The 11788-nt window shown below is 32.9% G+C and overlaps 2 protein-coding genes across 3 annotated transcripts in view; one reads left to right on the forward strand and one right to left on the reverse strand.

The window, feature by feature from the left end:
• LOC106678823 (ubiquitin-conjugating enzyme E2 A) overlaps positions 1–10932 on the forward strand; it is a 14491-nt gene extending 3559 nt beyond the window's left edge. The window contains exons 2-4 of one of the 2 annotated variants that reach the window (XM_014417587.2): positions 3261–3341; positions 8718–8922; positions 10764–10932. In XM_014417587.2, the coding sequence (XP_014273073.1) occupies positions 3261–3341; positions 8718–8922; positions 10764–10931 (454 nt within the window). In that variant the 3' untranslated portion in view covers position 10932. The remainder of the gene's footprint in view (positions 1–3260; positions 3342–8717; positions 8923–10763) is intronic. The other variant, XM_067047975.1, reaches the window with a different exon arrangement.
• LOC106678822 (insulin receptor) overlaps positions 1–11788 on the reverse strand; it is a 270951-nt gene that overhangs the window by 27326 nt on the left and 231837 nt on the right. The gene's annotated exons all lie outside the window — the stretch shown is intronic.

Here is an 11788-nt window from a genome sequence, read left to right on the forward strand (position 1 = left end):
AGCAAATTTACTTGTTGTATATATGTGTATACAGTTGTAAATATCAATAAATAAATTATTAAAAAAAAAACTTGCTAATCTCAACATATTATTGTCACTTATAACATTTCTTCAATAATTTAACTATTTAATTTTATAAATAAGGATTATCTCCTTACCAATCAACGGTAAAACTAACATTTGTATAAATTAGTCCAAGAGTTTAGTAAAAGTCTGGTAACTTAGCGACCAGTTAATCAGGTTAACAAAGTTAGTTGCAACTGAGATAACTGCTAAAGTCCGCAACACCTATTGCTCATTGAAATGGTGTGGTCCAATTAAATTTAAAATTCATCAGCCTACTTCTGACATTTGAAATCGCTAAAAAAATTGCTAAAATAAATTGATTTAAATAATAAATAAAATAAAAATAAAATGATAAGTTGTACGGGCATAATTTCACATGGAAAGTTCATATTAATTTGTAAATATATGAAAACTACTTTATAGTATATTGAACTAGCTTTAATTTGAGTGCTGGGAGCCAATGTGTCAAGTACTGTTCGGGATTTAGTTGGAAGATATTTTAGGGATTTAGTCGGGATGCCAGGATCATCGCTGAAGGCAATTATCCAAAAATAAGTTAAATAATTAATTTATATTGAGTCCTGAAAACTATTATTATAATTGGAAGATTATTGATTGACCGTGTGTATAGATGAATGGAATATGGTCCGGGTGCGGTAAAAAAAAACTCAAATAGTAAATAATTATACTATTTTATTGAGCCAACGTTTCGCCCCACATTGCAGGGCTTCGTCAGGGCTAAAAAAAATACAAACACATAGTTACAAAAGGAAAAAAAGGGAAAAAAACATAAGTGTAAAATAACAGGGGTATAAAATGTAAAAAAGTAAGATACAATAAGAAAAATTAAAGGTTGTAAATAGTAAATGAAAAGGGTAATAGTAACAGATAGATAAGAGAAGAAATATTAAAGAAAATACAAATAAAGAGATGTAAAAAGAAAAAAAAAACACAAAGCAAATGATGAGACAGAATGCATACCTGTGTTTTTTTTTTATTTTTACATCTCTTTATTTGTATTTTCTTTAATATTTCTTCTCTTATCTATCTGTTACTATTACCCTTTTCATTTACTATTTACAACCTTTAATTCTTCTTATTATATCTTACTTTTTTACATTTTATACTCCTGTTATTTTACACTTATGTTTTTTTCCTTTTGAAACTATGTGTTTGTATCTTTTTTTAGCCCTGACAAAGCCCTGCAACGTGGGGCGAAACGTTGGCTCAATAAAATAGTATAATTCTACTATTTGAGTTTTTTTTTACCGCACCCGGACCATATTCCATTCATCTGTTAATATAATTGGATTTTGTTCCAAAGGCTTGTTTTGTGTTTACTAATTTACCAATTAAATATCTTTATTTCTATAAAATATCATTACCATTAATTATATAATATAATAAGGGGTGATATTCGGTAATATGATAGTATATAACTTATATCAAGAAACAAGGTGTCTATTTACAATGATTGATAGATGATGTTATTAAAATGATCGAAATGATCCAGATAAATGGTTGTCATAAAATATGATTATTAAATTATTACTAATTGTTTAATTTATACTTATAGCTGTTTATTCATGCCATGGAATGTAGTTCCGTAGGTGTCGTCTTGTTCATAAGCGATGTCCAGGTCTCATGGCCCTTCTTGCGACTTCGTCTGGTCGAAGTGCATCTTGCTCCTCTTCGCTCTTGTTTCTTCTGCTCCTCTCTCGTCTAAGTCTTCCTCTTCACTGCCCTTTTTCCTGGTCTAATTGTCCAGCCCCTTTTCTCCCACTTCCCTTTTGGGGCGTTACCTTATTTTTGAATCCAATTCCTCATTGGCCTTAGGTGACAGAACGCTCCCTAGGTAGGCGTCGCCCCTCCCCCCAGCGGGAGAGGGGGTGGTAAAGTTTGACATGTCCAGGAAAGGCCTGCACCTGCTTAATTGGATTCTGAACCTTTGTCAAAATTGTCGTTGTTGTAACACTTAAGGTTAGTAGATCTAATAAGGGACTCACGTTGCAAACTAAACACAGATGCGTACATATCCAGGGGCGCAGAGAAAGGTTCCCTGAAAGATACCCTGACCAGATATCGGGACGGATGGCGAAAAACCTTAATAAACAACATATTGTTGTTGTAATAATGGTTAATGCTTGGATACATAGCAAATGGTTACTCACATATATTTTTCATACATCAAACATTTTGTCTAATTTATAGTTTCAGTTATAGTTTTCCCAAAAGAAATTCACCAAATACTGATTTTACGTTAATTCATTATAAAATGTAATAGACGAGACAGAGGAATTGGTGATGGCAGCGCATGCGCGGGAGGTATCGGGCAGAGAGGGAGAGAAAAATCATATGTTCTGTCGTCGGTTGTTTTTTTAATGAATGGACATTGATGTAAAGTCTAGTGTATTGTTTGGTTTCCTCTGTGAGCTGAGTTATGTTTAAAAACTGTGTATTGAGAAGTGATCTTTCTCTCTCTCTACCACGACCAGCGGAGTGCAAGTACTAAACCTTTGGACATAGATATCAATTGTATGTAGGTATTTTAATTGTAGGTTAGATTATAAGTTAGTAATAAGTACATAGATATAATTAGGATAAGTTAGAATAGGGCCTTTATTAGTTAAGATTGTTCTTTTAATTTTACAATCAGGTTAAGTAAATCTGTATTTTAATAAACATAAAAAACACATGTTTCTTGTAGTGGATATGTGAGATAAAAAAAACCTTAAATTAACCTTGCAATTTGAATACGTTACAAAAATGTTGCTTTTAAAAAGAAACGAAAAACTGTATCTCGTGAACTATTGAACCTAAACAGATCTGTTAGAGCTCATATTTCAGCAAATTTACTCAACTTTAAATAATGTCACATTAGATTTTCTAGTGTTTTGGGTAGGTTTAAAGATATTGAGCTCCCAATGAAAAGATTTTTTTGTTTTAAAACAGCCGCCATTTTTTATTCCCCCTACTATACTCGGCCAACTGTGCCGATATGATAAATATTGATTTCATCCGAGACTTAAGAAGTGGTATTTTAAACTGTGATGGTACAACTGGCCTTTAGACTGATTAGAAGTAGTAATAAATTTTACCGAACATAAAGTTACGAACAGGAATCTGACCAATGCAGTTTTTCCAATAATGACCTATTTTTTTTTTAAATGTTTTTTATCCGTTTCTTGTTTCAGATTAACAAATTCACAAGAAGCAGGGGTGCACGCAGAGCCATCTAGAAAGACAATGCTAATCTGGAATGGTCACGTGATCGGGTAATTGCCTCCATTAAATTGTTAGCCTACTAGTTCAGAGGTTACAAATCTTTTTGCACATGTGATTACATCTATAGGTTACCTGCCAGGTGATGGTGGGTACCAATATAGTTGTTTTGTTTTTTTTTGTCACCATATCACTTTAATGTAATAATAGCTTTTACCCCATCCTAGTTCTGATATATAGAGAGGAAGAGTTATCTATAGGGTACCATTCTATTCTAATGCCATGATGGGCCCACCACAGAAATAAATGTCGACCCCCCAGGCCGGATCCGAACCGTTGCTGGTTGCGACTTTGCAGTTCTCAGGTTGTTCATACCTTGAGCCTCTACTCCTGAGTTACAGACGGCTCCAATGTACTGGTAGCTGAACAGTCCTAATATTCGGCACTTAGGACGCAATACATATACAGTCCAAGAGCCTGTAAGGAGAAAAAAGTCGGTTATTTCACTCTGAATTTTGATAATAAGTATAACCGCAAATTTTGATTTATCCTTAGTTATACGTTTATCGTTGCCCACGCTCAGCGGAGAAGGGGGTGAGTTAAAGTCAAATAAAAAAAATATATAATCGCAAAAGGAAAAAAAAAAAACAATACAGAATAAAATACGTTTATAAAAAATACCTTAAGCGCCACGTTATTTTTTCTTTGGAAATAACGAAAACCCTGAGGCATTATGCCCACAATATAACTAAAATATACCCCTATATAAACAATTATTGAATTATGACCACTGGCGAATACCTTTACAAGTAGATAACAGAAAACTTAGGAGTGTTACTTATTCCGTCAACAACAAAAACAATATAAGTAAATTAACAATTTGAAAGCAGAGAAAGAACAGCAGAACTATATGTACAAACGTTGAATAATAAGAAAAAATATATACAGAGAATAAAAAAGGAAAAAAAAGAATTCTTATCAATTAATAAAACAATTAAAACTTATAGGTTGACTTAACCTTAACCACTATATTTACATTATTATCCAAAAGAGTATAAAAGTTAATATAAAATAAAAACAAAAACAAGATAAAATTTAGTTCAAACCCCACGTAGTCCTCCACTTCTAGTGTTAATTGAAATAAACACCATAATTTTGAAAAACAAAACATATATGACAACATTTCTCACATGGTAATATTTCGGTTCAAACCATAAAGACAGAGGGCCTTTAAACTATTAACACTTCACATTGAACAATCGTAACATGTTCCAAAATGAAACAGTCACCTTCACATAACCAAAACTCACTTGTCTGAACATACGAGTTCCCAGAATCAAACTGTCGCCTTCACCAAAAACAAAACCCACTCGTCTCAAACATATCGCTCGTGTTTTGTTTTTCCCATGACCGTAACACCTCTTGTCTACGCACATATCGCCAGTGTTTTTATTTCATCATGGCAACCGTAACATAAGTTTTAATTACGCATACCGATGATACATGTGTGCTCGCAGTTGACAATTACCCTTCAATTGCATCCTAAACTCTCTAATCCCAAATATAATGACCCTCAAAGAAAGCTTTCGAAATTGTAGGGTCAAAATAAATGCCACCCAAATCTCATAAAATCACTTTTAGTCTTCGTAGTAAACCTACCGACTGCCCGACAGTATCCTTTAATAATGTTGTTCTTACCTCTGCCGAACAGATCTACTTCTGGACAAACGACTAACCTGGAATCCTCACTCAAGACTGAAAAGACGAGAAACTCGTCGGTTCCTACTAATACAACATTAACTAGACAGGCGGTCTTAACTTCCAATCCATAAAAAAAGACTAATTTATACGACTATAATAAGGCCTGCCTGGACTTACAGAGTTGACCTTTGGGGCTCCGCTAAACAATATTTTGAAATTAGACAGATTCCCTCTAGCTGTAGGCAAAGGCCGAGAACAATTGATTTCATATTGAGGGGGCTACAGCTGTTCAAACCTTAGCTAGGCCATATTTGGCCCACCTACTTTAGTTTTCATCATATTTACTAAATTTTTTTAAATTTATTTATTGATATTTACAACTGTATAAAAAATACAACAAGTAAATTTGATCATAATGACTTAATGATGTGTTACAGGATGTAGAGAAACTACCCAGTAGTAGAACTCTAAAAACAGTTTACAATATAAGGTCACGAGGCCATCTTCTTTTCAGGCGCCTTGGAGGATTGCCAGGAATGGAAGAGGAAGCAAGGTTAGAAACTAGTGGGTCTGGGTGGTTAGGGAATTTATTATAGAAGGAATAATATCGGGTTCGGCCTAGAGCGGTTACATAAGGAACATTTAGGTCTTTATGGAATTTACTAAAATAAATCGACTTTTAGTCGTTCATACATAATTTCATATTCATTTGCAAAAATCAAGGAAACCACTGTTTCTACAAAGTTGAACATCATATAAAGTACTTCATAGCGTATTAAACTAGCTTCAATTTAAATGCTAATAGACATCTGTACGTCTAATGATAGTTTTTCCCGAAATAAATTCACAAAATACTGATTCTTCGTTATTTCGTTGTGAAATGTTTCTTTAAAAAAAAAAAATTATTTCGGAAACTGATGAACGTAAACAGTTCTACTCAAGTTCATACTTTATCAAATGTACTCTACTTTAAATCTAAAATTAGGTTTTCAAGTGTTGTAAATAGATTTAGAGATATGCAGCTCTGAAAGAAAAAAAAAATTTTTAAGGACTTACTATCAATTACAAAGGTCAGTCTTTTGTCTGTAATATAAATAATACTAGAAAGTATATAACGCTATCATCTTGGATAAATAGTTGAAAAATATGTTTGTTCTTTTTTGACGCAACTCTTACCATCTTTTTCATATATATATATATATTTAACTTTGTGAAACTATTTTTTATTTCCTGTACTTATACTTGACAGACTCATCAGTTTTAACTAGTCATTATACATAGTTTTCATTAAAGTAATAAAAAATTGGGGTGAGATAACTGATTTTTTTCTCCTCTTGGACCTCTTGTACTAATAATGTTGTCGTCACAATGCCAATTATTACAGGGTGAAATGCAATCCGGAGGATCCCTTGCGGTTTTCCGTTATCTCTTGGGGGCAGAAGTTGGGGTCCAATCAAAGCAAGTAGCTTATGTAATATAATACGGAAAGTTACATCATATATTATATATAATATCGAATTTCCACATTTTAAGGCGAATTTGATCAAGGAAAAAAGTGTCCTATTTGGATTACTATTGTGTTTAATTATGTTTCTGCACATATTGACTGTGAATGTGGAATAAATAAATAAATAAATATCAGGTCTGCACTACTATTGACTATCAAACTGTCAAAACTACGCACAATACTGTCAAAATGTAGTGTACTTACGATCAGTCACATATTTGAAAAATGCCATTTTTATTCTGCGAACTTGAGTAGATTGGGAGTAGGACCGAGTGTATCGGATGCTCTGAATGATGACCAGAAGAACCTGGAAATGGTCTTAGTTTTCTTAAAAAGGAATGGCCTTTTGAATAAGATTTAAACCAGAAAATCTGTTATACGTAATAAAAAAATACCAACAGAAGTAATTATTTAAATTTTTTTTTCTCGAAATTATTTAAAGTGAAATAGCCCCAGACAACAACAACAGCTGTCAAAATGTCACGACTATGAACAGTACAGCCTTGAATGAGGAAAAAAATACTTCTGTCGTTTGATAGTTTAGATGCTCGTCGTTTTTGTTTAGGACGTTTTTAAACTCTTATAATGTAATGGGGAAAAAAAACTAGGAGAGAAAACAAGGAACAAGTGAGGTGGAGAAAAGATGATGTGACAAAGCTGATGGCCATTTTATCTCTTGATAGTTGCAACGTTTCAGTGCAATCCTACACCATTTAGCATGTTAAAACCTTTTACATTTAACCTAAAATCATAGATATCTCTAATGTAACTATAGAGCTATATTGATTCGGAATATAATGAAATGGAAGTCACTGAGTGGAACAAAGAAAACTTATAAGTAGTTATTTGGCCAATATAAATAAATTATTAAAATTCACAAAAGTAAGAAAGAACACAAATCAAATATTTCTTTTTCAGTTTCGTTTGTGATTGGTGTATGTATTAGTTGTTTCAACAATTATGATGCCATGTAGTTTAAAGTTTTTCTTTTTAAAGCAGTCGTTGAATTTTGTTATATTTCTAACATTTTGTATATAATTGTTTTGTTTTTCGAAATAAATTACTATTCATAAATTTGAGTATAATTTTTTAAAGGTAGAATAATTTAGGCGGTAGAGTTACAATAAAATTTGAGATTTTCCGCTTTGTTTCTGCTGTGCGTTGTCATTCAAAGTTCGATTCTGTATATATACATGTTTATTACCGGAAATCATAAACTACAATCAGAACTACATACATTCTGCCATACGCAATTGTCACTGCTAATTATATCTTGCTCCTACCAAGTTGAGATTTTCATGATTAATATATATTACCTACTCCTTATTTAAGATAAAGGAAAACAAAATTCAGTACATATATAGAGATGATTAACCGTGAGTTAATTTGAAGGTGATGCGGAGGGCTGGGGTTAGGAAGGAAGAAAGAATAATAATAACTATTAATAATTATATTATAAAACTAATATTCAGTAATTAAGTAATAATTATTTATTACTTACCAATAGTAACTGTACCAATACCAACTGTATATATATTATTAGCATCGGGGATATAGCAATCTCGAAAAATATTATTTTTATATTACCTGCATGAAAATTAGCTTTGAGATTTTTTTTTTATTTTTCGAACCTGTGGATCTGTGTTTTACTTCATGTACTCCCTTAAGTTATTTATTCATTAAATTATTTATTTTAACTTCTTTATTCATTTAAGTATTTCTTTTAACTAACTTTTTGTTTTTTAAATCTATATATTAGCTTTTTTTAATTTATATTTTTTTGTAAGCTGATCGACTATGACAATTGTGTCTTTGGTTTGATTTTATATTGCTATCTAATGATAAATTCGTTTAATTTGTTTAACGAATCGAACGTGGGTAGCAGATGAGGGTCTCAGTGAAACAGGGAGTAAATTATCAATTAAATAAAATAAAATTGTCAAATGGCATTAAATTGAAAAAATAATTAAAATATTTGTATTTAGTGTATAGACGAGTATTGATTGTAAAAGGAAAACATAGGGAAAAATATATATCATGTATAAATATATGTCCGATCGTGGATTGATTACTATGCTGTGTATTGTAGCAGCCCAATGTATTTGGTCAGCATGGATGAATAGAGCATTCTCTCTATACTATGATTTTTCTTCTTTCTTCACCGCAAACATCCTGACAATCTCCTTCAAATTGATTTCTCATTTTTCTTTTCTGTGCCTAGGCCAGAAGGTTCTTATTATGAAGGAGGTAAATTCTATATAACGTTATACTTTCCTAAAGACTACCCCCAAAAACCGCCTGAAGTGAAATTCACATCTCATATTTTCCACCCCAACATTTTCTTCAACGGAGAGATCTGCCTGGAAGAGCTCGAAGAGGACTGGGATCCCAACTATGACGTACTGTCGATACTTCTCTTAGTTCAGGTAGTCATTATCCTTTAAAATATTATTCCAGTGAAATATTATTATTCATAGTGTAAGAACAAATAATTTGATTTGTTTTTTAATTTTTTTTTTGATATTTACAACTGTATAAAAAATACAATAAGTAAATTTGATCATAATGATATGATATAGAGAAACTACCCAGTAGTTTAGTGGAGCCCCGAAGCTCAACTCCGTATGTCAAGATGGGTCTTATTATTGTCATGTAGATCAGTCTTTTGTAATGAGTTGGAAGTTAAGACCGTTTGTCTAGTAAGTGCTGTAATAGTCGGAATCTGCGTACAGTTTCCTGTCTTTTCAGCCTTGTGTGAGGATTCCAGGTTAGTCGTTTGTTAAGATGGAGTCCAAGATAACGAATCTGTTCTGCAGGGGTAAGAGCCACATTATTAAAGTATACTGTAGGGCAGTCGGCAGGTTTACGACGAAGATTAAATGTGATTTGTTGGGATTTATTTTTATCCTCCAATTTCGATACCATTCTTCGAGGATTGTGATATGGGACTGGAGAGTTTGGGATGCAATCAAAGGGTCATTACTAACTGTGAGCACACATGTGTCATCAGCATACGTGGTAAGGATAGTTAGGAGTTGTTGGGATGTCAGCTGTATAGACGGTGTAGAGGATGGGACCGAGAATACTACCTTGAGGAACACCAGCGGATTGAAAATAGAGGGATGAATAGGAACCATTGTGGTTTACTTGGAATAATCTATTTGTAAGAAAGGAACGGATGATGAGAAAATGTGTAGGAGGTAAGAATTTACGGAGTTTGTAAAGCTGTGCCGGTTTTTTAATTTAATACAATAACTACGATTAGCCTTATCTTAAAAATTAACATTTTAAAAATTTACATACTGACTAATTATTCAAAGTAAATCACAATAACCCTTATTGTGTATTGCAACCCTTTCCTCGGACTGCTGGTGTGCCTCAGGGTAGTATCCTTGGTCCTATTATTTATAAAGTTTATACATCTGAGATCCCAACCCATCCTCACATTTTATGCCGATGACACATGTCTATTGTGAGTGAATAATGTCAAATCACCTTTTAAGAATAGTGTCAAAACTGGAGGACTGAAATAAATTGCAATAAATCCCACCAAATCACCTTTACCCTTCGTCGTAAACCTATGAATTCTTGCTCTACAGTGTTTTTTAATAATACTCCACTTACCCCTGTAGAACAGATTCGTTATCTTGGACTACACCTTGACAAACGACTAACTTGGAATCCTCACACAAGGCTGAAAAGACAGGAAACTGCACGCAGATTCCGACTATTACAGCACTTACTAGGCAAACTGTCTAAACTTCCAATCCATTATAAAAGACTGATATCTACATTACTATAATAAGGCCTATTTGGACATACGGAGTCGAGCTTTGGAGCTTCACTAAACCTTCGAATTCCTCTAGTATCCAATCCTTATAATCCAAAACCATCAATGCTCCTTACTTTTTCACAAATAAAATCATACATAAAGACCTTAATATTCCATATGTAACCGATCTAGCCCGAACCAGATATCAATCCTTCCATTATAAACTCTCTAACTACCCAAACCCACAAGTTTCAAACCTTGCTTTCCATTCCTAACAATCCTCAGAGGCGCCTGAAAAGAAGATAGCCTCGAGATCTTCCAATGTAGAAATGTTATTAGAGTGCAACCAATGAATATTTTGTCTATAACCCATTATAATTTAACATTAAATTTACTAGGTGTATTTTTATATAGATACAGTTGTAAATGTCAATAAATAAATAAATATAAAAAAAATTAACTATATGAGTTAACAAGACATAACTCTAATTTCAGCATCTTCTGAGAGAGCCCAATTTTTCCTCTCCTGCCAATCCCAAGGCTTCCAAGCTTTTCAGAAAGAACGAAGAAGAGTACAAGGATGTGGTGAAGGCTTGTATAGAAAAGAATAAAGAGGATGAGGACGAAATCCAAAATAAAAAACAAACGATTGGCTATTATTGAACTGTAGCAAATATTTTTAAGTAAAGACGTAAATCCGATAAATCTCAGTAAAGTAATTTAATTTAATCTGGATCATAAAGATATTCCATGTATTTTTTTCAATATTCGTTCTTTACTTAGTCATTTTCATTAATTTATTTCAAATTCCACCTTTATTGAACTCGGTTTAACAATAATGGTATTCCTGATCTTTATTTTAACACTTTGAAATGTGTTAAATCGAGAAATATTTCCTTCTTTTAGCATGTTAATATGTCTGCTAAATGGAAAATTATGTCATGCAATGACCAGCCGTTTAGTCTATTATCGTTTTGATAAGTTAGATAGTTCTTGTTTGGTTTGATTTGTGTTGGAAACTCTAATAAAGTAAAGGAAAAAAACTCAAAAAGGAAACAAAGAACAAATAAGGTGGAGGAAAGATGATGTGAAGAACCTGTTATAGATTTTATTATCTCGTAAAGATTACAAGGTTACAAAATAAGTTGCCCATAAAATCCGCTAGGAGCTCCTCTGATTTATTAAATTAGGCTGCTCACAATCCTACACTTATATAACATTTGGAAACATCCCATTATAATTCTCTTTCCAAAACCAGGAAAACCTCCCAATAATCCTGCTTCCTATAGACCAATCAGCCTACTTCCAATCCTCTCAAAACTTTTTTGAAAAACTCCTTAAACGTATCCTATCCATCGTTGAATCACAGAGTTTTCCTGCACATCAATTTGGATTCCGCCCTAGACACTCCACAGTTCAACAAGGCCTCAGAGTCGTTGACTACATCTCTTCAGCTCTTGAAAAGAAACAATACTGCTCGGGTGCCTTTCTGGACATAGCGCAAGCTTTTGACCGGGTAT

This window comes from Halyomorpha halys, unplaced genomic scaffold (assembly GCF_000696795.3).
Source record: "Halyomorpha halys isolate HHAL.00 unplaced genomic scaffold, Hhal_1.1 Scaffold162.1, whole genome shotgun sequence".
Taxonomy (NCBI): domain Eukaryota; kingdom Metazoa; phylum Arthropoda; class Insecta; order Hemiptera; family Pentatomidae; genus Halyomorpha; species Halyomorpha halys.